This window comes from Lepidochelys olivacea (assembly GCF_965140295.1).
Source record: "Lepidochelys olivacea isolate rLepOli2 genome assembly, chromosome: 14".
Classification (NCBI taxonomy): domain Eukaryota; kingdom Metazoa; phylum Chordata; order Testudines; family Cheloniidae; genus Lepidochelys; species Lepidochelys olivacea.
Genome location: NC_140424.1, coordinates 36,514,099 through 36,541,997, shown reverse-complemented (window position 1 = coordinate 36,541,997; position 27,899 = coordinate 36,514,099). Strand labels below are relative to the sequence as shown.

Genomic DNA, 27,899 nt, shown 5'->3' with positions numbered 1-27,899 from the left:
TAGACATTTATATAGGAAATGAGACCATCCACAATTACATCAGACAAGAAAAAATTGATGGGATATAAATTCTGATTCTTTGGGGTATAAGCCATACAACTGGGAGACCTCAGGGAGAAACTTCTGTGGGCATAGTTGCCCTTTAGGGCATTACTTTCACCTTGTTCTGGGTGGAAGCGAAGACATGTTCAGGCTTAACTGCCGTGGTCTAACAGTCTGACATCCTAGCACAAGTAAAATTGTGTACGTGCAAGAAAATGCAAGTAAGCATGTCTGTGAGCAAATGAAAGTGAAAGAGGCACAAAGGCGGAAGAGAGCAGTTTGAACTAGCACAAAACAAATGGGGGAAGAGAGCTAATGGAAAACTCGGAGGCTAATCCATATGTATAAGGAGAGAGAGTAGAAAAAGTTATATATAGTTGGCATAACAAAGGATCAAGGAAGCCATGAATTGACTCATCCTGGAGGTGACTGTGGTGGTACCATCCCATTTCCCAATCTGCTTCCCACTTGTAAGTAACTGATCACTGCTTACTTAATAAAGATTTGTTTGTTCCATCTACTGGGCAGTCCTAAAGCAACTGGTCATTGTCAGAAGCAGGAGAATAACTGACGAGATGGATCATGGGTCTAACCTCGTCTGTCAATTCCTGCGCTCCTATGAAAGGTGATATCATTTGAGGTCTTGGGCACTAGGGGAGGTGCAATGTACTCCCTCAGTGGGACAATGTCTGGGCTTCCCTGCTTTGCATTCATGCCATTATAGCATTTTCAGCTCCCACCAGGCCTTAAATTCAGATGGAGCTGTCTGGAGCAGAGCTCTGGTAAATATTTTCAATCCCCTCGAATTTCTATAGCATGTTGGGGGTGGCATAAGCGGCTCTGGGAAATACTCTATGAGAATTTAAGCCCTGGTTCCCACATAAGTGAAACATCCCCTAAGGGAGGACTGATTCCCTGGTGGGGGGGGGGGCTTTCACAACAGGCTGCTCAGAAAGGGGTGCTCTACCCTGTACCAGGTGATTGACAAGGGCACCTCATTTTAGAAAGAGAAATCTTTAATCAGACTGGGACTTTTCAGCTTGGAAAAGAGACGACTAAGGGTGGATATGATAGAGTTCTGTAAAATCATGACAGGTGAGGAGAAAGTAAATAAGGAAGTGTTATTTACTGCTTGTAACACAAGAACTAGGGGTCACCCAATGAAATGAATAGGCAGCAGATTTAAAACAAACAAAAGGAAGTATTTCTTCACACAAAGCCCAGTCAACCTGTGGAACTCCTTGCCAGAGGATGTTGTGAAGGCCAAGACTATAACAGGGTCTAAAAATATCTAGATAAGTTCCTGGAGGATCAGTCCAATCAATGGCTATTAGTCAGGATGGGCAGAGATGATGTCCCGAGTCACAGGCACCAACTTTTGTCAGCGCTGGTGAGTGCTCGCCCCCCCCCCTCGGCACCGCCCCTGCACCACCCCAACCCCGTCCCTCCCTGTCCCTATTAGATCCCTCCCCAGATTCCCACCTCGGCCCTGCCTCCTCTCCCCTCCCTCCCAGGCTCGCTGTGCGAAACAGCTGTTTCGCAGAGCAAGCGCTGGGAGGGAGGGGGAGAAGCAGGACCCAGCAGCGCGCTCAGGGGACGAGGCGGAGTGGAGGCAGAGGTGAGCTGGGGTGGGGGGATGGGGTGGGGAGCTGCCGGTGGATGCAGAGCACCCACCAATTTTTCCCTGTGGGTGCTCCAGCCCCAGCGCACCCACACAGTTGGCGCCTATGTCTCTAGCCTCTGTTTGCCAGAAGCTGGGAATGGGTGACAGGGGTTGGATCACTTGATGATCACCTGTTCTGTTCATTCCCTCTGGGGCACCTGGCATCAGCCACTGTCGGAAGACAGGATACTGGGCTAGATGGACCTTTAGTCTGAGCCAGTGTGGATGTTCTTATATGTGTTAGAGTTGGCCCTTCTGGAATGAGCAACAAGGGAAGGGTTAAACTCATCAGCACCCCCCTCTGGATGGGGATGGAGCTGGGAGACAGGTAGGGAAAGGGAGGCGGGTTCTGGGTGTTTGATCTCTCTGCCCCAGAGGATCCCTTTCTGTCCTTCCAGCTGAGAATCTCTGCCAAGGGACAGACCAGACAAGGGGGAAGGAGGGAAGTGGAGAAAGGGGCGGGAGTGGAGAGAAAAATGCTGGGGGAAGAGGAAGACAGCATGGGTGATGGGCAGGAGTGGGGGATGGGGGAGAACAAGCAAAGGAGTGGGGGGCTGGGATGGGGGAGAGATTGTGAAGAGATGGGAAGGGAAACAGAGGAGAGGGCACTGTGTGAGGAAACAGTCTCAGTGTCACTGAGGGGTGCTCTGATGCCAGTCAGGTGTCCTGAGACTTTTGAAGATGCCATAATGTCTCCTCCTCTCTATGTTGCATCTGGACAGATGAATTATCTGTCAGTCTGTCTGTTTTTCTATCTGTCTTTGCATGGCACATATGGGATGAGATGATTATCCATCCATCCATCAAGGAATACAGAGTAAAAACAACTAGCAGGGTGAAGTTTCTTGCCTTCGTTCTTGGAGAGCATGTTAACGACAAACTATTTTAACTCCGTTCCCCAGTCCTTCACACACACATTCAAGTCCTCTGCAGATACTGGTACATGGATTTTCTCAGACCAAGAGGAAAGATCTTTATCAGGACCCCATGGGAAGTAAATCACTGACATTAATTGGATCATTCCAGCCTAAAACCCATTGCAATTTTTGCAAGCAAATTATTTTCCTCCCCAGGAAAACTGGCCTTTCCCCTCCCCTCTAAAATGCTTTTCAGTGAATGAATTTTTTTCAAAAATGTATTTGATAAATAAAAGTGTTACAAAAATGTTCAAAAACATGACATCCATTTTTGAACACTATGAAATATAAACAACCAACATTTTGATTTTTTCATGAAAAACAATGTTTATTCAAGCCTCATGGCATCTGTGCCAAAATAAAACACATTCTGGAAGCTCTTTAGAAGTTGGTCAGTGGAAATAATATTATTTGTGGGTTTTTGGTTGTTGTTCTTTTGCCACCAGATACTGTCATTTTTTTTTTTTTTTTTTTTTGCCAGATACCCTTTTAAATCATTATTCATGCCAAGCAGTTCTTGCAAAACTAAGGAAAGATTGGCACCTTGTGGACACACTGAAAATAGCCAGCTATAACCCATAGACTCATCAGCACAGACATATCCTCATCCTCTCTGAGGATCCAAGAGGAGAATTTAGCCCTGAGTCCATGCTGGTGCTGTTATGACCAAAATTATACAAAAGTCTGGACAGCACGTACAACCTAAATATCAGATAAGAACCTTGGGTTTGGATCTGGCTTTGTGTCCAGCCTCCAGTCTGAATCTCTCTCCCATTTGTCTTCAAACTTTTAAAAAGTTTGGAATCAGATCTGGATTTCATATCCCACTGTACAGGTGTGTCCTGATCTGATGTTTTGTTTCTATCCACAGTAGATCTAAGCTTTCTGAATTCATAACCAGAGATTTGTTTCTGCTGTGAAGTTCAGATCAAATCTTTGTTCCATAACTCAGAGCCAGAATTATTTACCACTTATGGAGTTCACACCCAACTCTGGATGCAGAATTTGGCTCCAAAGTTTTGGGTTGTATCCACTAAGGCACAATAAAAGCCTAGATCTGAGTATGGAATTCAGATCTGGGTTTTTTATTTCCGTACTGCTTGTGTGACCCTTCTGCCAGTTGAAGTCAGCAGCAACAAGGGCTGGGTTCAATATCTAGGGTTCCTTGTCAACAATACGACACAAAACTGGCTTGAGCCCACACCCAGTAACCTAGGACAATTACACACCACCCCTGAGCGCCTCTGAGAGGCAATACTTCCCCTCTCGCAAGCACACAGTCCTAGTGTAGAAAAGGAACTATTAATAAAAAGGAGGGCCACAAGAAGGATTCATAAACATAAATCCATGAACAAGACACCCACCCCAGAGTACATTGGGCAGGGTCCTTTTGCCTCAGGTTCTTAAGTCCAGCAACTAAAAGTTCCTTTAATGTGCCCCTCCCTTCACCGCACCTTACTCACAGTTGCTGTCCTTGGTCAGTGCAGACCCAGAATTATGCAGAGCTCACCCCCAACCCCGGCTGGGGGGGGGGAAGGGAAGGGAAAAGAATGCACCTTGCGTGCCCCACCAGCTGCTCAGCACTCTGGGGTGCCTTGGAATCCACTGGTGGCGGAACCTTCTCAAAAGTGGGGAGGGAGCAGGGGCCCCGCTCCCACCATGGCCCCGCCCTTCCCCTGCCCCCAGACAAGCTAGAAGCTGGAGCAGGCTGGGAGCCGCAGACCCTCCACCTGCCCGAGGTGGAAGGGGCTGAGAGCAGCCCCTGGTCCATGTCCCCAGTCTGTGGGACCCCAACGGGGATGGGGCCTCAGAGCTGCAGCCTGGCCAGGCTAAGAGCCATGTGACCAGGTAGCTGTGGGGAGCCATGGTGGACCCTCCTCCTGCCCTGCATGGGGGGCAAGTATATGGGCCAGGGGATGCTCTTGGCACCTCCACCCCAGGCAGGTGGACAGTCCACAGCATGGTACCCCATGCTGCCCAACTAGGCTCCAGCTGTCAGCCTGGCTGTGGGGGACTTAGGGGGAGGCAGGCCCATGGCAAAAAGTGGGAGGGCCATGACCCCCTTTCAGTGATCCCACCACTTAATAGAGCTCTTAGTGACTTCAGCTGTTAGTGGGGGAAGCCATTATGGTAATGCACACTGTCCCACAGCAGTGATTTTAGCTCTGTTGGTGTGTTATAGGACTTTCTGTTGAGCCTTAAGCAGCTCTGTTACTACACAGCGGAAAGAGGAAAGATCAAATGATGCCTAAGATCCTTGGTCAGCACCAGTACCACCCAGTACAAGTACTTATGCCCACCCTCTTGCAATTGCACTGGGCTTCAGCACCTATGTCCCCCGCCTAGTGTGTTCAGTTTAATTGAGGTTGAGTCCCTCAGTCAGGGTATACCAAGCACAGTTCTACTGCCCTTGATTCACACAACAAGGATAACCACCCTTTAGTGCCCCTTCCCCCAATAACGAAATGACTTGTTATCCAACCCCAGCCAGAAGTGATCATTTAATAGAATCATAGAATCATAGAAGATTAGGGTTGGAAGAGACCTCAGGAGGTCATCTAGTCCAACCCCCTGCTCAAAGCAGGACCCATCCCCAAATAAATCATCCCAGCCAGGGCTTTGTCAAGCCGGGCCTTAAAACCCTCTAAGGATGGAGATTCCACCACCTCCCTAGGTAACCCATTCCAGTGCTTAACCACCCTCCTAGTGAAATAGTATTTCCTGATATCCAACCTAGACCTCCCCCACTGCAACTTGAGACCATTGCTCCTTCTTCTGTCATCTGCCACCACTGAGAACAGCCTAGCTCCATCCTCACTGGAACCCCTCTTCAGATAGTTGAAGGCTGCTATCAAATCCCCCCTCACTCTTTTCTTCTGCAGACTAAATAACCCCAGTCCCCTCAGCCTCTCCTCATAAATCATGTGCCCCAACCCCCTGATCATTTTCATTGCCCTCCACTGGACTTTCTCCAATTTGTCCACATCCTTTCTGTAGTGAGGTGGCCCCAAAACTGGATGCAATACTGCAGATGTGGCCTCACCAGTGCCAAATGGAGGGGAATAATCACTTCCCTCAATCTGCTGGCAATGCTGTTACGAATGCCGCTCAATATGCCATTAGCCTTCCTGGCAACAAGGGCACACTGCTGACTCATATCCAGCTTCTCATCCACTGTAATCCCCAGGTCCTTTTCTGCAGAACTGATGCTTAGCCAGTTGCTCCACGGCCTGTAGCGGTGCATGGGATTCTTCCGTCCTAAGTGCAGGACTCTGCACTTGTCCTTGTTCAACCTCATCAGATTTCTTTTGGCCCAATCCTCCAATTTGTCTAGGTCACTCTGGACCCTATCCCTACCCTCCACCATATCTACCTCCCCACCCACCTTAGTGTCATCTGCGAACTTGCTGAGGGTGCAATCCATTCCATCATCCAGATCATTAATAAAGATGTTGAACAAAACTGGCCCTAGGACCAACCCCTGGGGCACTCTGCTTGGGCAAAGCAATCCCGTCTGCTGAGCACTGAGGCAGGGTGGGTGTGCCAATGCAAAGGAGAGCAGCTCCTGAAGTCCTTCTCCACAGCTCATTACTAGATGACAGGGGAGAGCTCATTCAGATCCTGCTTACATTTGTCATAGCTGCAGTTCAAGAAAGCATCCTTAATCAGCAAAGCACTTAAGCACTGAAGTCAATGGGTCTTAAGCAGGCACTCAAATGATATCCTGAATGGAGGCCTGTAAGAGCTATGAAGCACAGATCCAGAATTTAGCTCCAGAGTTGTGAGCTGGGCCCGCTAGGGAGCGATGACATTCAGGTCTAGATCTGGCTCTGGAATTCAGATCTGGAGTGGCATCCCATCCTCTTCCAACCTCCTATTGCTAAGAATGATCAAACCCAGATCCAGAACACGGATCTGGAGTTTGTGGGGGTTGGGTATCTCTCTGCCTATGTTTTCCATCAGAGTCTCCTCCACTGGCTGCAGCCCTGATGAGTGACTCATTACCAGTTTAAGAAATTTGACACTGCAGATATGACCCTGTGACAGCAGCTGTCTCAGAATGGGAACACCCACATCACATTCCATGCCAAGTATTCATTAAAGTGAAATCAGTTCCTGCTCTCAGGGAAAAGAGCCATGGCTGCTGTCTTCCTCCCCGGGAACCTGCAAGACGAGGCAACTTGTTCAGTCTGCCTGGAGTTCTTCAAAGACCCCGTGTCCATAGAGTGCGGCCACAACTTCTGCCGAACCTGCATCACCAAGAGCTGGAGAGGCCTGGAGATGGATTTCCCCTGCCCTCAGTGCCGGGAGATCTTCCAGCAGAAGAACTTCAGGCCCAACAGGCAGCTAGCCAACATGTGCGAGATCATCAGCCAGTTTGCAGTACCTGGGGCGAAAGGGGCTCTGGAGGAGGGACTCTGTGAGAAACACAGGGAAGCGTTCAAACTCTTCTGCAGGGATGATCAGAGGTCGATCTGCGTGGTGTGTGACAGATCCCGGGAGCACCGGCCTCACACTGTGGTGCCCGTAGAGGAGGCTGCCCAGGAGTACAAGGTACTATCTGTCTGTCTGTCTATCATCAGATCTGTACGTCTATCTATATTTGTATTTAGCAAGTCTCCCTCTCCCCCTCTATCATCTACATCCCCCACTGCATCTATCTAGCTACACCAGTGGTTCTCAACCAGGAGTATACAAACCCCTGGGGGTATGCAGAGGTCTTCCAGGGGTACATCAACATATCTAGCTATTTGCCTAGTTTTACAACAGGCTACATAAAAAGCACTAGCGAAGTCAGTGCAAACTAAAATTTCCTACAGACAATGACCTGTTTATACTGCTGTATATACTGTACACTGAAATGTCAGTAAAATATTTATATTCCAGTTGATTCATTTTATAATTATATGATAAAAATGAGAAAGTCAGCAATTGTTCAGTAATAGTGAGGTCGTGACAATTCTGTATTTTAGGTCTGATTTTGTAAGCAAGTCATTTTTAAGTGAGGTGAAACTTAGGGGCTGTGCAAGACAAATCAGCCTCCTGAAAGGGGGACAGTGGTCTGGAAGGTTGAGAGTCACTGGTCTACGCCACAAAAGTACACAGCAATCACCTAGTTCAGAGGTTTTCCACAGAGCACTCTTCTTTGAGGAGCTGGCACATCATAAACTACTGGTCTCTCCATTTTCTCCAGCTGCACTAAAAGACATCTTAAAAATACACAAAATACTTTCCTAATATTACCTTTCTGTATAAGCAGTTGCTGTGGCCGCTACCCTGATGTTATCTGATTGCAAATGGGAAGGGGGGATGCAGGATCATAAGTCTAGAAGACAATCTCTCTGTCAAGATGTGGTGCATACTATGGGAAAGTTGGAGAATGCTGGCTCCAGTTAGTCTCCCTTAATTATATTGAATTTAAGCCATGTGATTGAAGGAGCCTGACGCTGCAAACACTTACTGTACTTACTCAGTTGCCTTGTTAGAAAACGAAGGGTTAAATGAGAAAGAGTCTCCCGATCTATTTTTGGCAAGGGAGAATTCCCAAGGATGAATAAGGTCTTTTGCAGACACTGATTCTTCCGAGACGGGGCTAAGTTTTCTGTTTATGTCTTCAATGGTGATAATTAAAATGGAATTTACAGCTGATAAATGCAGCAATACTGTGTGTGTGAGAATGTATTAGTGCGTATGTGCGTATGAGTTTCTTCTCTGTGTCTGTGTGTTTGCCTCTTTGTGTGTGTGTGTACATGCACAAAAATGACGTTGTTCCTTCTCTGTGTATGTCTGTCTGTCTGTCTGTTTGTATGTATGCATAGGTCTGCCTCTTTTTGTGGGAGAACATGATCGTTTCATTTGCATGAATGTGTTTGTGTGAGTAACGCTGAGTTTTTTCTCTTGTGTTGTCTCTGTGCACTGAGAACAAAATACACCAACACAAATAAGACCCCAACAAAAACAAATAATAATAATCAAATATAATGTTTCCTGTTGTTCCTAGGAACAAATTCAGAGCCAGTTGGATTTCCTGAAAAAAGAGAGACAAGAATTGCTGGAATTTAAATCAAAGGATGATAAGAAAAGCCAAGAGCTACTGGTGGGTGCCTGCTATTAATAACAAGATATAAATGACAGGTTTCAGAGTAGCAGCCGTGTTAGTCTGTATTCGCAAAAAGAAGAGGAAGACTTGTGGCACCTTAGAGACTAACAAATTTATTTGAGCATAAGCTTTCGTGAACTACAGCACACTTAACTACAGCACACTTCATCGGTGAAGTGAGCTGTAGCTCATGAAAGCTTATGCTCAAATAAATTGGTTAGTCTCTAAGGTGCCACAAGTCCTCCTTTTCTTTTTAAGATATAAATGAGTTAGGAGCCTAACTCTCGTTGACATTTATGTCTGCACGGTGGTAAACTTGATTCTTCTTAGTGTGTAACACTACATTCCCATCAGGGGTGCCAGAACAGGTGGGACCAGGCGGCCATGGCCCCACACTTTTTACCGGCTGTAAGGGTGAGCGACGGCGGGAGGGGGCAGAGAGGAGCGGACAGGATCTTGGGGGAAGGGGCAGTGTAAGGGCTGGGCCTTGGGAGAATTGGCGGCATGAAGGAGGGGGCTCAGGGAGAAGGGGCAGTGCAGGGGTGGAGCCTCAGAGGGTGGCGTGCGGCGGGGGTGGGGCCATGATTCAGGCATCTGTAGGCCCCCCACCACTTTTAGGGTGCTTCTGCAGCTCCTGATTCCCATTGGGTTATTATGGAGATAGGTGTCATAGAAATACTAAAACTGTCCTAAAATTTGATAAAGGGCTTGTGATTTTTGATGCTCCCCACCACACACTTTTTTGGTGCCCTTGCCCTATTTAAGACACCTCAGAGTCATGGAGCCCTAGATTTTAGAGGCCAGTCTGAGCTTCTGCATAACAGACCCAGAGACCCCCGCACCCAGTAATTTATGCAACAAGTCCATCTTCCCAGTTTGAGCCAAAGCATGGCTTTTAGAAAGACATCAAACCTTTATTTAAAGACTTAGGGATGGAGAATCCACCACATCTGGTGCTTAATTTGTGACAGTGCTGAGCCCCGGCACTTCTAGCCTTGGCAGTTCATAACCCCAGCACTTCTGGGCTTGCTGCATCAGTTATGAATGTAAGAAAATGTCTTGAGCCCTGGCACCTCTTTCATTACAAAATTAAGCACTGACCACATGCCTGTGGGAGTTGTTCCGAAGGTTAATTAGCCAGTCAAAAATGTGCCCCTCATGTCTAGTGTGAGTTAAAGGGGCTTAGTTTTCAGGGGATGTGAGCTTAGCACTTTCTGAAATCCTGGACATTTTGTGGTGCCTCAAACTGGGCCCTTAAAAATGAAAACCCCACAAAATCATCGATCGCATTTGAGAATTAGGTCAGCAGCAACAACAGAGAGATTTTCCAGTGCAAAAGTAAGGTAGCTCTTGTCTAGTCAAAGTGCAACACAACTACATAGCAAGCAGTGCAAAATGCTATTTAAGTAAACATTTATTGACTGCTGGCTCTGACCTCCCGCTGGATCACCAGCTGTTGTCTCAGTAGAAGGAAAGGGGAGCTGTTTATAACTTGAGACGCTCCTCTGGTGCTGAGCAAATACAGAGCGTTGAAACTGCGTAACTTGGGTGGGAGCTATGCAAATTGCCACAGGACTGGATCAAGCCCCATGTTCCCATTCCTCTGTCACTGGTCATGCCCCACGGAGCCTCATATATCCTAATCATCCTCAGAGACCTCGAGTACCATGCAAACTTCTACACAGATTTACACAGTTTCCCGTGCTTAGTATCATATCAGCCTGCATAATTCAAGATTGAGGGGGGACGGAGGATGTCACAAGGGAGCGGAACATAAATGCTTGATTTAGAGAAAATAAACAAGGGGGGGGGAATCCAGATTTAACTCGGGAAATTCATGCAACCCAAATCGAGGAGAAAGGAGAGGAAGTTTTTGACCATACATTGCATTAGAGCAATACATTTCATTCCCTATCCTCTGCTGCTATCTAGTGCTCATTTCATGTAATTCCTTCAAAGCTAAAGTTTGTTGCCCTTCCCCCTTCTGTTTATTATCTTGCTATTATTAATTTTTGATTATTATTATTATTACAGTTCCTCGGAGCCCCGGTCATGGACCAAGACCTCATTGTGCTAGGCACTGTACTAACACACAATAAAAAGTCCCTGCCCCAGGAGTACTTTCTCCCTGCCAATCAAACAGTACTGTAGTGACTTAAGTGTAGACATTAGCGTTAGCGTGCAGAGTAGAAGTAATCTGGGACAGCCACAGGGCTGGCAGGGGAGAGGCTGACAGGCAGAATTCTGCCATTCATTGGTTGATAGCCTGGAATGGGAATGAGAGCAGCCAGTCAGGTAAAGTTATTCCCAGCTGAACCTGGGCCATGGCTGCCTACCAGTTTACGCTAGAACGCAGCTCAAAAATAGCACTTCCAAGTTGTCTGAAAGTTTTTGGTGTCCCCCCAGGCCATTCAGGTAAAAGGGAGAGTATTGCACACTAAAAACGGTGAGACTCATGATAGAATCATGAGAGCTGGCAACACTGGTTAATAATTCTGATGACATTTCACCCCTAGCCAAAGGCCAGGCTGGCAGATGGTTAGATAACTGTCCCAGAAATCATTTTTGTGCCCTGTGGCCGGGGACACCTAACCTCACTTGTCTAACCAGTTTGCCTGGTCTTTCTCCTGGCTTTCTGTGTGACTGGATATCCCAGAGCGCATTGTTCCATACCGTGCTAGCATCTAAGCACTTTATCCCCTGCTGAGTCACATATATTTTGTCCAGACTACACCAATACAAGCACAGCCATGCCGTGTGATGGCTGTGTGTGCACAAATGCATTTCAACCCCAGTGGTGTGGTGATTAAACCACCATGTGCACACAACCAGCAGCCACAGGCATAGGCACCGACTCCACGGGTGCTCCAGGGGGAGGCGTGGGGACGGGGCCCGCTCGGGGGAGGGGGTGGAACTGGGGAGGAAGAGGCAGGGTTGGGGTAGGGTTTGGGGAAGGGGTATAGTGTGGGCAGGGCCTGGGGCTGAGCGGGGGTTCAGCAACCCCAGGGATAGGAGGAAGGTGGCACCTGTGGCCACAGGCCCTAGTCTTTGCACTGTCTCCACAGGCCCCACCAACATCTGTAAAGCCATCACCACACATCCCTTCTCAAAACTCCCCTCTTCTAGGACGCGTATGGAAAGGCACACCCTTGCTGCGATCCCTACCACATTTGTCACCCTGTTGCTCCCTCCCCACTTGATGGTGTCATCGATCCGCCTCTTCCATTTTGCCTCTTAGGGCACGTCTACACTACAAAATGAAGTCGTCCGAACTTATGTGAGCGTACAATCGCTGCAGTAATTACATCACTTGGGTGTGTTTACACTCTGCTCCTTGTGTCGGTGGTGCACGTCCTCACCGGGAGTGCTTACACTGATTGTACTGTCACTGTGGAGCGGCTTCTGAAGGCCAGTAACAGTTGATGTAAGCAACGTAGTGTCTACACTGACACTGCGTTGACCTAACTTAATCCACATTGACTCGATGCCTCTTGTGGAGGTGGAGTTATTAAGTCGGTGTAATGGGTGAGTTAAGTCGGCAGGAGCGAAATTTTAGTGTAGACACAGAGTTGGGTCGACGTAAGCTACCTTGCAGTGACCTAACGCTGTAGTGGAGACCAGGGCTTAGTTTGTAAGCTCTTTGGGCCTTGAAATGCACCCTCAATATAAAAATGATATAGTCAATATGTAGTTAGTTGGTTGGAACTGGGTTAAATGAGAGTGTAACTAACTAACTGGTTGTGTGAATTTGCTTATAGTTCAGAGAGGGCATAAGGTGGAAATTCACCCATTTTCTTCACAAGTTAATTGGCAATCTAAGGTTCTTATCAGCCCACCATTACCATAATATCTAAGCACCTCACAGTCTTTAATGTTTTCATCCTCACAGCACTCCTGTGAAGCAGGGCTGGTCTACTACCCCCATTTTACAGATGGCGAACAGAGCCTGAGCCAAAGCCCACTGAAGTGCAGGGAAAGACTCTCATTGACTTTAACGGGTTTAGGGTCAAACCCTGAGGCAGGAGCGCTGGAAGCTTCCTAGAAGTGTGGGTGGGAGGAGGCCACCAGCACCTGAACCATAGCCCTGCCCCTCACTCTGCCTCTTCCCCAGGCCCTGCCTCTGTGCCGCCTCTCCCCCCAGAGGCCCCACCCCCACACCGCCTCTTCTCCCTGAGGCCCTGCCCTGTGACATCTCTTCCACCCAAGACCCCGCCCTTGTGCCACCTCATCCTCTTGAAATCCCACTCCCTGCTCACTCCTCTCTGCCCCCTCCCCCCATCGCTTGCCCTTAAGGCAGGTAAAAAGTGGGAGGGCTAGCTTATTTATTTAAGATATGCTCTTCTTCAAAAGGAACTCTTTTTGGGGGGTGAGTTCTAAATCCTGTGTTATTCAGGAGGTCACATTAGATTATCTCAGCAGTCCCTTCTGGCACCGGAATCTATGGAAATTTGGGGGTTTTGGTTGAATTGGTATTCAGCAGTGGAAACCTGTTTCAGCAAAAAATTCTGGCTAGCTCTATTCACTACCTCATGCTGCCATTGCATTCAGCAATGTACAATCCATCATATGAGTTTACTGACCTGCTCTCTACCTGATCATTTATTTTTGTTGAAGAAAACTATAGAGTTGGAGCGGCAGATGCTCATCTCTGAATTCGAGGGTCTGCGCCAGTTTCTGCATGACCAGGAGCATCTCCTTCTGGGCCAGCTGGAGAAGATGGAGAAGGGAATCGCCAAGAAGCAGAATGAGAACCTCACCGAGCTCTCTAAAGAGATTTCACTCCTCAACCAACTGATAACAGACTTGAAAGAGAAAATCCAACAGCCAGTGCTTGAGTTGCTCAAGGTAAGGCTGGGGCCATGAGCTCTTGGACATGGAAGGAGAAGGCCTTTACCCATCAGCATCACAAAAATAAGACACCTCAATAATGGTGGCCATTTCCCCCCACAAAATACATACATAAATAAAAATGAATGGCCGGGTGTGGGGCATGGATGGGAATATTGATTTGAAAAATGTCCAACCAGCTCTACTTCTGAGTGATGGCTGCATTCAAAGCTATTAGGATTGGTACACAAAAGAGAGTGCACCATGGGGGAATTCATCCCCACCGCTCCATGTTATTTCTTTTAGCCCAAGCAGCTAGCTAAAACATTTGTGGCTTTGTGGGTCGTTCCAGCTGGGAGGAGAAATTGGGGGTGGAGTCAGAGACCTTTCATGCAATCTAGTTCATTTACAAGTCCTGAACACAGGAGGATCCAAACAATAGAAGACCGTATCTTTACTCATATCTCCAAGCCTCTTCTAGCAAGTACCACATCGTGATTGTCCAGGGTGTATCTGTAGCGTCTCTTCCAGCCTGTTCCGGTGTGATTCACCCACACACCCTCACCTAGTAACCAGCCCATATAGTTCTAATTCCTGGGCAAACTTGCATATCCCTATGTTGTAGGTGAGGGCTGCAATAAACAAGCTTAAGTGTTTTCTGCAGGTATCTGACATTCTCTCCCTAGCTTCTCAATGACATTTTGCCCAAACCACAACCCTCCACTGAAGCAGTGGTATCTTGTGTTGGGCTCTCTGCACAAGGGTCCATTTCATCCATGGGGCCAAATCCTCAGCTGGTTGAAAATAGACACAGATCCATTGAAGTCACCTGTGCTGATATACACACAGGATGGGTATCTGGCCCGCAGCTCTTGTAAAATGTAAGGAACGAGGGGACTGTCTTATCTGGAATTATCAACGTGGGGAATGTCAGTGTAGGCATAGGCACTGGCTCCGAGGGTGCTCCGGGACTCAACAACCCACGGGGAAAAAATAGGGGGTGCTCAGAACCCATGGACCATGGCCCCACCAGCGCTTGGCCTCTTCTCAGGTGGCCCTGCCTGTGCTGCATCTCTTCCCCTGAAGGCCCCTCTCCTCCTCACTCACCCTTAAGGGAGGAGGGGGCAGAAAGAAGCGAACAACAGCGCAGGCACTTGGGCGAGGGGTGGGGAGGAGCGAGTGGCGAGCTGGTGGGGAAGGGAGTGTCAGGGGAGGGGGTGAAGAGGAGCAGGTGGGAGGCACTCAGGGGAGGGGGCAGAGAAGAGCGAGTGGCGGGCAGGCGGGTGAGGGCAGCCTTGGGGGAGGGGAAAGAGTGGGGGGGAAGAGACGGAGTGGGGGTGTGGCTTTGGGGGAAGAGGCCGAGCAAGAGTGGAGACTCGGGGCAGAGCAAGGGTGGAGCACCCACCAGCAAAAAGAAAGTCAGCGCCAGAATGTAGGGACTTGATTTGGGCCCTGACGGAGATTGAACCATGGTCTTTCAAAGCTAAAAGCACAAGTTTGAAGTCAAGGATAAGGACTCATACAAGCTCATAGACTTGTATTTGGTGGGTAGGCCACAGAGCGGGTGGGCATGAAGAACACACCCTGTCCAGTGAGTGACATGAATGCAAGGTAGTATCTCTTTCTTTCCCCCCTTCTAGGATGTGACGAGCATCTTGAACAGGTACGGAGCCACGTTTTTACCCTCCCTCATGCTTGTCTCACGAGTGCCGCTGAACGGTCAGTGTTAGCCCTTCAGAGATAATCAGGGACACTTGGGCACACTGGGACAGAAAGAGCACCTGCTGCTCCACGTATACCCTGGGCTCCTTCTAGCTTCTTCTGTGGAAATTTAGAAATGCTCAGAAACTCTCAGATCTCCTTTTCCTACCAGGGAGCTCAGTCAAGTACCAGATTGAAAGCTGTAGGGACTGGAGTCCTGCTTTTATTTATCTGTGTAACATGCAACTCACTCTTTACGTATCCCTCGAGCACCATTTATGGCAGTGATTCCCAACCTGTGGGGCGTGGAGGAACGTTTCGGGGGCAGCAGCGGGGAGGGAGCACCACCCAATCCCGCTCCACCCCCAGCTCTGCTAAAGCCCCATTCCCAGCCCCAGACCTGCCCCCAGTTGTGGCCCCAGCCTCTGCCCCCTTACCCCTGTTCACATCCCCCACTCCGCTGGAAGCTGTGGCCCTGCTCCCAGCCCTGAAAAGTTTGAGGACCACTGATTTAAACCCTTAGGATGAAATTCAGCTTGGCACAGTGGCTCAGACATGGCATGGCGCACCACCACTTAAGCCCCACTTATAGTCTGATCCAAGGCCCTTTGAGGTCGTTGGGCATCTTTACAGTGACTTCAATGGCCTTTCTCTCAAGACCTTGATGTGGGACTCCAGTGTTGCATAGTTCTATGAACAGGCCCTCAGAGTCAGTGATGGCCTTCCCCACCAAGGTAAAATAACCCTGCCCTGAAGTATGGCACAACGGCTAGGACACTAGTGGACGACTTTGAAATTCTGGGGTTAAGTCCTTGCTCTATCAGAGACTTCTTGGGAGATATCGGACAAGTCTCTTAGGGTACATCCACATGGCAAAGAAAAATCTACGGCTGCCCCATGCCAGCTGATTCGAGCTCAAAGGTGTCTTGCCTGTTGTCTTGCTTGTTGTTTATAGGAAGCAGTTTGGCCTAGTGATCTGAGCATTAGATGGGGCTTCAGCAAACATGCCAGAAATTGGGCTTGTTTTTGGCTTAATTGGCTTGTGAGTTGCTTGTTGGCTAGTTTTTGGCTTGTAGCTTGTTGTAGCTTGTTGCTTCTTTCTTTTTATTGGCTCCCAGCAAACAGGGGCAAGGGGGGCAAGCAGGGGCAAGGGGCAAGCAGAGGCAAGGTGGGGGAGAGTCAGAGGTGCACAGCGGGCCCACCACAGTCCCAGACTGCATGTCAGAGGATATAGTCACATAGGGTGTTGGGGTTCTTAGGGATTGGCTTGTTTTGGCCTTGTTTTTAAATGGGATTAGCTTGATTTTTGGCGTATTGTGAAAGTTGGGGTGCTTATTTACCGTGTGAAAGTTGGCAACTGTGGGCTTCAGAAGATGTGGGTTCTATTCCTGACTGTGCCAGTGACTGCAGGGGGGATGATAGGCAAGTCACTTCCCTTATTTGAGCCTCAGTTTCCTGCTCTGTGAATGGGGATCATGATACCGACCTCCTTTGAAGTCTGCTGATGAGAAGAGCTAGGTATAATTAAAAGTAGGGGACAGCTCCCCCTCTCTCTGGCTTGGGTCAGCAGTCCACTCCCCTCCTCTTTGGCTGGCATGGGGAAATCTCCCTCTCCTGTTTCAATCTGTTTTATACAGTGCCCAAGAAGGTCCCACTCAAAGGGTGAGAAGAAGGGTTGGTCTCCTTGGGCAGTTTGGTCCTTTAGCTCTGGGCTGAGTCCTCCAGTTGTGGTGATAAATAATTAAAAACAAACCACAATATTAACAGAAAGGGCTTGAGTGTCTTCTCCCCGCAGGCATATCCCCACATCCACCTGGAAGAGCAGGGAGTCACCTATCTCTGCAGCATTGTACATGCTTCTCCTGGCCCCCTGGGTGGTGGGGATCTGTCCGTGACGAGCTGATGGGATGAGGATAGGGTAGGGCACTGATTCAATGCCCAGTTAAGTTAATTGGATTCTTTCCATTGACATCAATGGATCACATCCAAGCAGCGGAGAGGATGTGAGGACAGGTGTGCTAAATTCATGGTTTACTACACATGCTCCCCTGAGAAATAAGTGAGATAGATAGAGTGTGTGGGGATAAATAGATCTTGACGAATACTATACATTAAATTCATTATTTGCAGAATATTGTCATTTTTTTTCAGTGAACATATTCAGCTAGCACTATAGCTGAAGAAATACTATTAACCAACACCACTTCAGTCTGACTAGCCCAGTTTTGTGGTGGAAGACATAAGTGGGCTGAAAATTTGTGCTGGCCCTTCTGCCTAGGGGGGGTACGGGGGGGGGGTGTATGTGAATTTCACTCTCAAGCACTAACACAAAACAAATTGGATACTTTGGTGAATATTTGTGAGCATTGGAGCAGCTCTATAGCTCATCATCATAACATAGAACAATTTCCATTTTTTCTTCAGAAGCAAGGGTCTGAAGTTTCAGAAGCCGGTTCCTGTCTCTTCTGATATGAAAAGCTCTGTCAGCAATTTCTCTCTCAAGACTGTTGTCCTCAAGGCAGTGTTAAAGAAATTCAAAGGTGAGTGGAAGCAAAACCTCTAGTTTAAAATATACTTGGCCTTCAGTAATGTTTTCTATGGATTTTAGTGCTAAAGAGGTCCCTGATATGTTCAGTGCCCAAGGGAAAAGATAATGATTCTTTGTGCGTGTCTTGTTTAGCCTTTGTTAACAGATCATTGCACCAACTAAGAAGAGCCAGTAGATGGTGCTAAGAGATTTCAAAAGCATGAGAAATTAGTGAAACTAAAAACAACAGGGCCTTTCTTAGATGAAAATCCCATGAGATGAAATCACTCCTGAACAGAGAGCCTTTGCCATGGGAGCCCGGTTTTGAGGTTTTAAGTGGTGCCTAGACCTCTGCAGAAGGGGGATTTTCTACTGACTTCAGTGGACAATTTGCTTGACTAAGATCCAAAAATAAGAACAAGGCCCAATCACATTAGACAAGCTCTGCAGAGCTCTGTGACTGCAGACAGACCCATGGGACAGAATTTGAGAGCGCCATTAAACATTAAGGCCAGTCAAGAAGTGACTAGCAATGATAATGTTTACAATGATTTTTCACTCATTATTGACATTCAAAAACAGTCTGTTAGCTAAGGGTGAATTTGCTGGGTATTCAGGCTCTCCTCAAGTGAAAAGCAACGAGGTGGAGTTCCCAAGGTTGCCAACGCTTGCCATTTTTATCACCAGTCTGCTGACACTGCGCATTGTGCTCAAAGCCCCAGCTTCCCAGAATCAAGCTACTTCATGAGGATCTCCGCTGTCATATTTTTAAAAAGGAAGTTTCTAGGCCATGTGGTTGCACAGAAAAACTTGAGAACATGGCCCGAGTGTGTAGCTTAACGTCTCAGAAACCAGACAGCACAGAAAAATAAGAAGAAAAGTATTAATATTTTAAGCCAATCTCATGACTTTTGAGCGCTAGGGATTGGCCATTCTGGGCGGCATGTATAAGAGGCCAGGGGAGGCTAAGCCTCCCAAAAAATGGCCAGCCATGCAGGGTGGAACTGCCGCGGGTGTGTTGCAGATCACCCCTCTGGAGCCACGCCAGCCAGTCGCCGCATTTGGAGCGCCGGAAGTGAAACTCCATAGAAGTGGGGGATGGGTCCCTGGCTCCTCCCCACCCCCACTCTGCCTCTTTCCCCAAGGTTCTGCCCCCCCCACCGCACCTCTTCCCCTGAGGCCTCCCTCTACCCACTTCTCACTTCTCCCCACCTTCTCCCACTCTGTTGCTCGCTTAGGGCAGGAAAAAATGATGGGGGTTTGGCCCCATGACCCCCTGGTGGCTTTTATGGGAAGGAGGAGGGCAGAAAGGATCAAGCGGCAGGTGAGAGGGCCCTAGGGGTGGAGAGGCATGAGTGGTGGGCGGGGGGGGGCAGGGGTGTCTCGGGGGAGGGGGCGGAGAGGTGCTAGCAGGGGACGAGGAGGGCTTTGAGAGAAGGGGCTGAGCGGGATCGGGGCCTGGGGTGGAGTGGGGGTGGAGCGCAGGAGGGACCTCGGGGGGAGGAGGCTGAGCGGAGGTGGGCGGAGCCACGGTCCGGGCTCACTCATTCCCAGACTCTTCAAATGTAGGAGTCACGCTCCACCCGTGTTGGCTATGCTGAATTCCTCCCACCCCTAAGCAACTTTGTTATGCTGATCTAACCCCCCACATACACAGCGCTATGTTGATGGGAGAGCTTCTCCCACTGACCTAGCTACCGCCTCTCAGGGAGGTGGATTAACTACGTTGATGGGAGAGCTCTCTCCCATCGGCATAGGAGCGTCTTCACTTAAGTACCACAGTGGTGCAGCTGCATCAGTACAGCAGCGGTAGTTGCAGTGTTTGAAGTGTAGACCTGCCCTAACACTGTCTACACTGAGGGTTAGGTCAATATAGCTATGTCTCTGTGGAACTTCCACACCCCTGAGAGACGTAGCTATGCTGAAGCAAGATGCAGCGTTGTAAGTGTCGACCTGCCCTTAGTGATGTTACTTGAAGTTAAGTTTGTCCAGCCCTTAGTCATGTTACTGGGAGCTTACCCACAGGAGCAGTCCTGTTGAAGTGGCAGTATTCTTCTGAATAAAGTTTCCTTACTGATCCTCACTGGTATATCAGCATCGGCAGTAACTGACTTTCTTCTTCTTTCAGAGACTCTGCAGGATGAACTGGGAAAAGGTGAAAAAGGTAAAAGGAACATAGACTTTACATTTTGGTTGTAATTTGCAAAGGGTTTTGGCACAGGCACCAACTTTCTTCTTTTCAGGTGGGTGCTCCAATCCCGCTCTGCCCTGAGGCCCCACCCCCACTCCACCCCTTCTCCCAAGACCCCACCCTTGCTCTGTCTCTTCCCTCCCCCACTCCGCTCCCTCTCCCCAGTGCCTCTTGCCCACAGCTGAACTGATCACCAGGGCTCACCAAACAGCTGATAGGCGGGTGACTGGTGGGTGGTGAACGCACTATTTTTCCCTGCCCCTGGAGTACGCACAGAGTCGGCACCTACAGGTTTTGGTGAAACAAAATGACAATTTTAATTTTCTTCTTTCTCAATGATTTCCAGATGCAGTTGGCTTAGGGTTGGTCTACACTAAAAAGTGAAGTTGACCCAGCTGTGTCGCTCAAGAGCGTAAAAAATCCACACCCCATAGCGACAAAGTTAAGCCAACCTAAGTCTCCAGGTAGACTGCGCTAGGTCAACAGAAGAATTCTTTGTTGACCTAGCTGCCTCTTGGGAAGGTGGATTACCTATGCTGACGGGAACTCATCTCCTTAGCATAGGCGGTGCCTACACTGAAGCTCTACAATAGCCCAGCTGCAGCTGTAGCATTTCAAATGTAGACAAGCCCTCAGTTCAAGAGTCAAAAGATGGATTTTCTCACTGAGGCTCTGCAAGTCAAGCTGGGCCCTTTCTGCCTGTTACATACACCAGCCTGCAGCTTGCAATGGAAAGCACAGAGATTTTAACTTACTCTGGTGTCATCCAATTCCCTCTGGCTTTGTTCCTCAGGCATTTCAAACAGCAAATTAAGGTCCCGATTTTGCCAAACTTACTCTGAGGTCTGGTCTAGAAAGTTTGACTGGCATAGCTATGTCAGAAATGTGAAAAAAAATCATACCTCTAATGGATATCCAGTAGAACCTCAGAATTACGAACACCAGAGTTACGAACTGACCAGTCAACTACACACCTCATTTGGAACTGGAAGTACGTCATCAGGCAGCAGCAGAGACCAAAAAAAAAAAAAAAGAAGAAGAAAAAGAAAGAAAAGCAAATACAGGACAGTCCTGTGTTAAACATAAACTACTAAAAAAATTTGAAAAAAGGAAAGCTGTATTTTTCTTCTGCATAGTAAAGCTTCACAGCTGATTTAAGTCAGTGTTCAGTTATAAGCTTTTGAAAGAACCATAATGTTTTGTTTAGAGCAGGGGTCCTCAAACTTCATTGCACCGCGACCCCCTTCTGACAACAAAAATCACTACACAACCCCAGGAGCATGGACCGAACCCTGAGCCCTAGGCAGGGGCTGGGTCAGGGGGTGGCAAAGCCAAAGCTCAAGGGCTTCAGTCCCAGGCAGAAGGCCTGTAACCTAAGCCCCGCCATCGAGGGCTGAAGCTTGGGCCGCAGGTGGTGGGGCTTGGGCTTTGGCTTGGGCCCCAGGCACCAGCAAGTCTAACGACAGCCTTGGCAACCCCATTAAAACAGGGTCGCAACCCACTTTGGGGTCCCAACCCACAGTTTGAGAACTGTTGGTTTACAGGTTTCAGAGTAGCAGCCGTGTTAGTCTGTATTCTGTATTTCCAGCAGTTGACAAGAACGTCTGAGGAACAGTGGGCAGAGGGGAATAAACATGGGGAAATAGTTTTACTTTGTGTAATGACCCATCCATTCCCAGTCTCTATTCAAGCCTAAGTTAATTGTATCCAGTTTGCAAATTAATTCCAATTCAGCAGTCTCTCATTTGAGTCTGTTTTTGAAGTTTTTTTGTTGAAGAATTGCAACTTTTAGGTCTGTAATCGAGTGACCAAAGAGATTGAAGTGTTCTCCGACTGGTTTTTGAAGGTTATAATTCTTGACGTCTGATTTGTGTCCATTTATTCTTTTACGTAGAGACTGTCCAGTTTGGCCAATGTACATGGCAGAGGAGCATTGCTGGCACATGATGGCATATATCACATTGGTAGAAGTGCAGGTGGACAAGCCTCTGATAGTGTGGCTGATGTGATTAGGCACAAGGAAGGTGTCCCCTGAATAGATATGTGGACACAGTTGGCAATGGGCTTTGTTGCAAGGATAGGTTCCTGGGTTAGTGGTTCTGTTGTGTGGTGTGTGGTTGCTGGTGAGTATTTGCTTCTAGTTGGGGGGCTGTCACTAGCCATCACCTTCAGCCCCCAATTAAAACCTCTCCAACGCATCATCAAGGATCTACAGCCTATCCTGAAGGACGACCCACCACTCTCACAGATCTTGGGAGACAGGCCAGTCCTTGCTTACAGACAGCCCCCCAACCTGAAGCAAATATTTCCCCATATTTATTCTCCCCCCCACCCCCCACTGTTCCTTAGACGTTCTTGTCAACTGCTGGAAATGGCCCACCTTGATTATAATGATTGGTAATAGCTCACCTTAAGTGATCACTCTCCTTACAGTGTGTATGGTAACACCCATTGTTTCATGTTCTCTATGTATATAAATCTCCCCACTGTGTTTTCCACTGAATGCATCCGATGAAGTGAGCTGTAGCTCACGAAAACTTATGCTCAAATAAATTGGTTAGTCTCTAAGGTGCCACAAGTCCTCCTTTTCTTTTTGTTGGTTTACAGTTACGGATCTTTCAGAGTTATGAACAACCTCCATTCCTGAGGGGTGCATAACTCTGAGGTTCTACTGTAGCTGTGCTGGTAAGAGCCCTTGTGCAGATGCAATTATAGCAGCAAAAATACCTTGCTTGTACAGCTTATTCCGTTCAGGGAACTGGTTTAAGCTACACCAGCAAAAGAACTCAGCTGCATCTCCACTTTGATTAGCTGTGTTACTATACCTTACTGATAGCAACCCCTTTTAAGTGTAAACAAGACCACAGTGGGCCTTTGCTCCATGAGAAATCAAGAGAGCACACTGTGAAGAAGGACTGATCCAAAGCAAATTGTTGTCCAATTTTCTTTTCAACAGGCTTTAGATCAGACCCTAAGTTATAATTCACGGCAATGTTATCAGCTCTCACAATCTTATTACATGTCTCATGATAGCTGATGTTTTATTTAAAGCCCCAGTACCAGGAATCATGTGATTCGAGAGAATCTCAGCTTTCATTTTTGTTTTAAAAGAATACGTTCCCAGCTCTGTTGGCTGTGGAAAAATTGGAAAAATGTGACCCAAGCATCCCAAAGGCTCAGAAACCAGCCAACAAATAACCCTACTTTTATCATTGTTTAAACAAATCTCAAGATTTCTGTAGGGAGGGGGGTCAGACTTGTGATTTTTGAACATTTGGGGTTGACAAACTTGCAAGGGGTGAAATCCACCCAGGTACAGAGAACATAAGAATGGCCATACTGGGTCAGACCAAAGGTCCATCTTGTCCAGTATCCTGTCTTCCAACAGTGGCCAATGCCAGGTGCTTCGGAGAATGAAAAGAATGGATAATCATCAAGTGATCCATCCTCTGTGGCCCATTCCCAGCTTCTGGCAAGCAGCAACTAAGGATACCATCCCTACCCATCCTGGCTAATAGCCATTGATGGACCAATCCTCCATGAACTTACCTAGTTCTTTTTTGAACCCTGTTATAGTCTTGGCCTTCACAACATCCTCTGGCAAGGAGTTCCACAGGTTGACTGTGGGTTGTGTGACAAAATACTTCCTTTTGTTTGTTTTAAACTTGTTGCCTATTAATTTCATTTGGTGATGCCTAGTTCTTGTGTTACGAGAAGGACTAAATAACAGCATATGGCCCACCCATGACCTTAGTCCTACTCAAGGCCTATTTTGGAGGCCTAAGCTTGAGATAAATTATCCCTAGGCCTTGTAGTGATCTCTGCAAAGGTGTGAATTTCATCCAGTGACAACAGGAGGGGCAGAATCAAGACTGCAAACATTTTTTAAAAGTGCATAAAATCAATATTGCCCTTTAAATGAATCCAGGTGATTTCATGGCTCAGATATTTTGGGGCTACCCCCTCTGCCTAATGCGGATGCTCTCTGTTAACAAACAGGCCTTTCACTCTCACTCTGTTCTAGTCCACATCACTTTCATGGCTGCCACGTCGCCAGCTTTCACACCCATCTCTGTGGTGCTGCCACAAAGCCTTGGCCTTTTGCAGGCCCAGCTGAGGGCCTGAGGAAAGCCCCAGAGGGCCTAGGCTGAGGTTTTCAAGCCTGGGTGCCTAAAGTCGGGCTCCTCAATTCATAATTGGGCAGCTAGATCTCTAACGGCCTTGTTTTCAGAAGTGCTGAGCAGCCACAAATCCAGCTGAAGCCAATGGGAGCGGCCGGATCTGGGAAGTGAGAGCTGAACATTCTTAAATTTTAAACCGTTTCGGTGAGACAAAACAGAAGCCGCATTGGCTGGGCCAATGGGCATACAACTGTGGGGCAAAATCCGGCCTCCCTATTGAAGCCAATGGCAGGTTTGTAACTCACTTCAATGGGCCCAAGGTTTCATCCATGAGGACAAAGATGGAGCCTATTTAAGTTCATTGGGAAATTTCAGGCCCTTTTTTGTGGTACTGAAAAGCTGGGATTTTCAGTGAAGTGTAAGGGAATTTAAACCTTGGAACCCAAATCCCTGATGCTTCTAAAACCCCAGATTCTGTTTGCCAGAAGCTGGGAATGGGCGACAGGGGAATAGATCACTAGATGATTACCTTCTTCTGTTCATTCCCTCTGGAGAACCTGGCATTGGCCACTGTCAGAAGACAGGATACTGGGCTAGATGGACCTTTGGTCTGACTCAGTACGGACGTTCTTATGTTAACACGACTTGACAGTTCATGGGAGGCAGCTGTATTGCTTGAGAACATGCCATTTTCACCTTGCAACTTTGCTGCCTATAGTCACAATTTGAGGTGACTTAGGGTGTGTCTGCACAGCAGCCAGACACTCATGGGTGGCCCGTGCCAGATGACTCCGGTGCTTGGGCTGTGGGGCTGTTTCATTACTGTGTAGACATCTGTGCTTGCGCTAGAGCCAGGAGTCTAAGACCCTGTGAAGTGGGAGGATTCCAGAAGTTGGGCTCCAGCTCAAGGCCAGAAATCTACTTAGCAATGAAACAGCCTGAGCCCTACAAGGCCAAGTCAGCTGGCATGGGCCATCCACGGGTTTTGTGCTCTGTGAACATACCCTTAAGCTATCTTATTGTTTTAAGCCTGACTTTGTGAATAAAGCATCATTTTATCTACCCTCTTCCTTAAGACCCATCTGCATCCAATCTGAGGTATGGAGATATGTTTAGGCCAAGATTTTCAACACTGACTGGTAGGTATTCTAAGGATACTCAGTTTTTAAGAGGTTCTGGTTTTTAAAAGATGGCATGTCAAGCACCTTATGTGACTCACATCAAGCACCTAAATATGTAAGTGACCTCATTTTTAGAAGTGCTGAGCCACCACAAATCCAACTGAAGCCAGTGGAAGCTGTGAATTCAGATCTGAACCATCTCAACTAAGAACTGGTTTGGACCGGAGGCTCCAGGTCTCGCTTGTTCTTAGGCCCCTCCCAGAAAATGGAGGCACCACCAATTTTGAAAAACTTGACCTAGGTATCAGTTGCTTTTTATTACAGCAGAACCCTCGTTTTACAAATAATTGGGGACTGAGGTGTTCATAACATTGAAAAGTTCATAAAAATGCACCTCGCAAAAGGACAGTGCAGGGGTGTGTGTAAGATGCAACAGGGGGCACTTTGTTGCTTTCTTCTAGTCCTTCAAACCACAGCAAAGTAATTTCCAGTGAACTGAAGGCATCAGAATGTGAAGGAACAAGGACAAGCTCTTCACTGACATCACCGTCATGATGAAATTTCCCCCTTCTACCCTCATTGGGAAAAATGGTCATTCATAAAATCAAGTGTAGGTGCCGAGTTACCGAGTTGCCGGGGTGTGCTCAACCCCTGTCCCGCCCCAAGCCCCACCCCCGCTCCACCCTTCCTCCAAGTCTCTGCCCTGACTCGTCCCACCCCTGTCCTGCCTTTTCCTTCCCCCACTTCTCCCCCCCTCTCCCAACGCCTCCTACACTACAGAACAGCTGATCCATTGCAGGCGGGAGGCCCTGGAAGGGAGAGGAGCTTATGGGAGGGGCTGCCGGCAGGCAGGAGATGCCGTGGGGGAGGGGGAGGCATTGATCCATGGGGCTGATAGTGGGTGCAGAGCACCCACTGTTTTTTTTTCTGGGGGTGCTCCAGCCCTGGAGACCTATGGAGTCAGCACCTATGAAATCAAGCTTCTAGTGCAGATATAAAATTGCTAATCATTTGCATGGGGTTTGCATAGTTTCTCCTTCTACTGGTAATTCTACATTGTTGTTCTTATTATTATCCACAGAGGACCTGACTCTGGATCCGGATACAGCCAACCAGCTGCTCATCTTATCCACAGATCTCAAGAGTGTGAGGATGGGATGCCGAAAACAGGAGCTGCCTGATAACCCCAAGCGATTCGACACTAACTCCCGGGTGCTGGCTTTGGAAGGATTCAAGTCGGGGAGGCATTACTGGGAGGTGGAAGTGGGGGCCTCAGATGGCTGGGCTTTTGGGGTGGCCAGGGAGTCGGTGAGGAGGAAAGGTCTGACTCAGTTTTCCCCCGAGGAGGGGATCTGGGCAGTGCAACAAAACGGAGGGCGCTACTGGGCTGTCACCTCCCCTCAACGCACCCCGCTTTGCATCGGCGAGAGGCTCAGTAAGGTCCAGGTTTACCTAGACTACGAAGGGGAAGAGGTGTCATTCTACAACGCTGAGAACATGCAGCACATGTTTACTTTTAATGTTGCCTTTAATGAGAGAGTGTTCCCCCTCTTTTCAGTCTGCTCCACAATCACCTACATTAAACTGTGTCCCTGAAACTTGCAAAACAATTCACTTAAGACTTGCCCGGGTGCCCCTCACAGAAAAAGCAGCCAGAAACCGTGAAGATGAGCATGGCATTAATGCAATAGCTAGGTTGTTAGCTAGCTAGCCTAGGCAGTTGCTTGTGTTTTCATGATCAGGTCATCTAGCCCTGACCAGAACAGGTCCAGACCACATGGCAGTTGGTCCATATTTGTGATCCATGAGGTTGGGCCGAAAGCTCCTTAAAATCAATAAACAGACTCCAGTTGACTTAAGTGGGCTTTGGACTTAAGAGGGCAGGTGCAATGAGGGGATATTTTCAGAAAACTGCCAGTGTAGACAAAGATTGTCAGCAGGGCAAAAGCAATATGATCAGGTCTAAGGACTTGTAAATTACCACATTTAAGCCAAACCAATATAAATAAGGACTACTCTGATTTAAATGCATCTACATTGGGGTTTTGTTTCAGTCTAGCAAGATCAATTTTAAATCCATATAGTTAAACTATTGCAACTTTTCTAATAAAAGCCAGGGTGTAACGCTACTAGAAACAGCTGACCCTTGTCCAAACTACAGCTTCCATCACTGGAGCAGCACCAGTCCAGCAATTGCTTAACAGTTACCCTACAGTAGTGGAAGCCTTAGTGAGAGCCTCTGATTGTTCTCTTTATTTGAAGGCTAGATGCTAGTCCTATTTGTGTGACCCATGCACCTCTTCTGTATCTCTTGATGTGCAAGTTGTTTGAAAGTCAATGGCAAATAATTCTTTGCATGATGGGGCTTGGAAACTCACTGGTTGTCTAAAGGCCTTGTAGTAGAAATAAAATCTGAAGGCACTCTATGAACGTTTATTTTGCTTTCATTTGATATTATTCAGAATTGACCTCATGTATTTTCCATATGATCAAGTCAAGCCGAGGCCCAAGGATTACACACCATTTAAAACTGGGCTTAAATGGGATGAAAGTGATATTTCGGTCTTGTGCTGGCTTCCTTCAGTGGGTGGAAAATTTCTCATAATTTATTTTTATTAGAAGCTCCCAGACTTAGGTATTTATACAGAAAACTTCGGTGTGGTGGGAACTTCTGTCTGGAAAACACCTT

The 27,899-nt window shown here is 47.8% G+C and overlaps 1 protein-coding gene across 2 annotated transcripts; it reads left to right on the top strand.

The window, feature by feature from the left end:
• The first annotated feature begins 374 nt into the window (after positions 1 to 374).
• Positions 375 to 27,622, top strand: TRIM7 (tripartite motif containing 7). Of its 2 annotated transcripts, none has more exons than XM_084647370.1 (8): positions 375 to 512; positions 6,749 to 7,176; positions 8,624 to 8,719; positions 13,337 to 13,567; positions 15,190 to 15,212; positions 17,675 to 17,790; positions 19,906 to 19,941; positions 26,292 to 27,622. In XM_084647370.1, exons 2-8 carry the CDS (start codon positions 6,760 to 6,762, stop codon positions 26,804 to 26,806), a joined length of 1,434 nt encoding a protein of 477 aa, XP_084503496.1. In that variant the 5' UTR covers positions 375 to 512; positions 6,749 to 6,759; the 3' UTR covers positions 26,807 to 27,622. The 2 variants fall into 2 exon arrangements, with proteins under 2 accessions (XP_084503496.1, XP_084503495.1); XM_084647369.1 differs by having other exon boundaries at positions 376 to 512; positions 6,586 to 7,176.
• Positions 27,623 to 27,899: the final 277 nt, after the last annotated feature.

Coding starts and splice junctions, on each gene's coding strand:
- TRIM7 (XM_084647370.1), top strand. CDS start 6,760: ATGGCTGCTGTCTTCCTCCCCGGGAACCTGCAAGACGAGGCAACTTGT. Junction 7,177..8,623: donor AGGCTGCCCAGGAGTACAAG/GTACTATCTGTC, acceptor TGTTGTTCCTAG/GAACAAATTCAGAGCCAGTT. Junction 8,720..13,336: donor AGAAAAGCCAAGAGCTACTG/GTGGGTGCCTGC, acceptor TTTTTGTTGAAG/AAAACTATAGAGTTGGAGCG.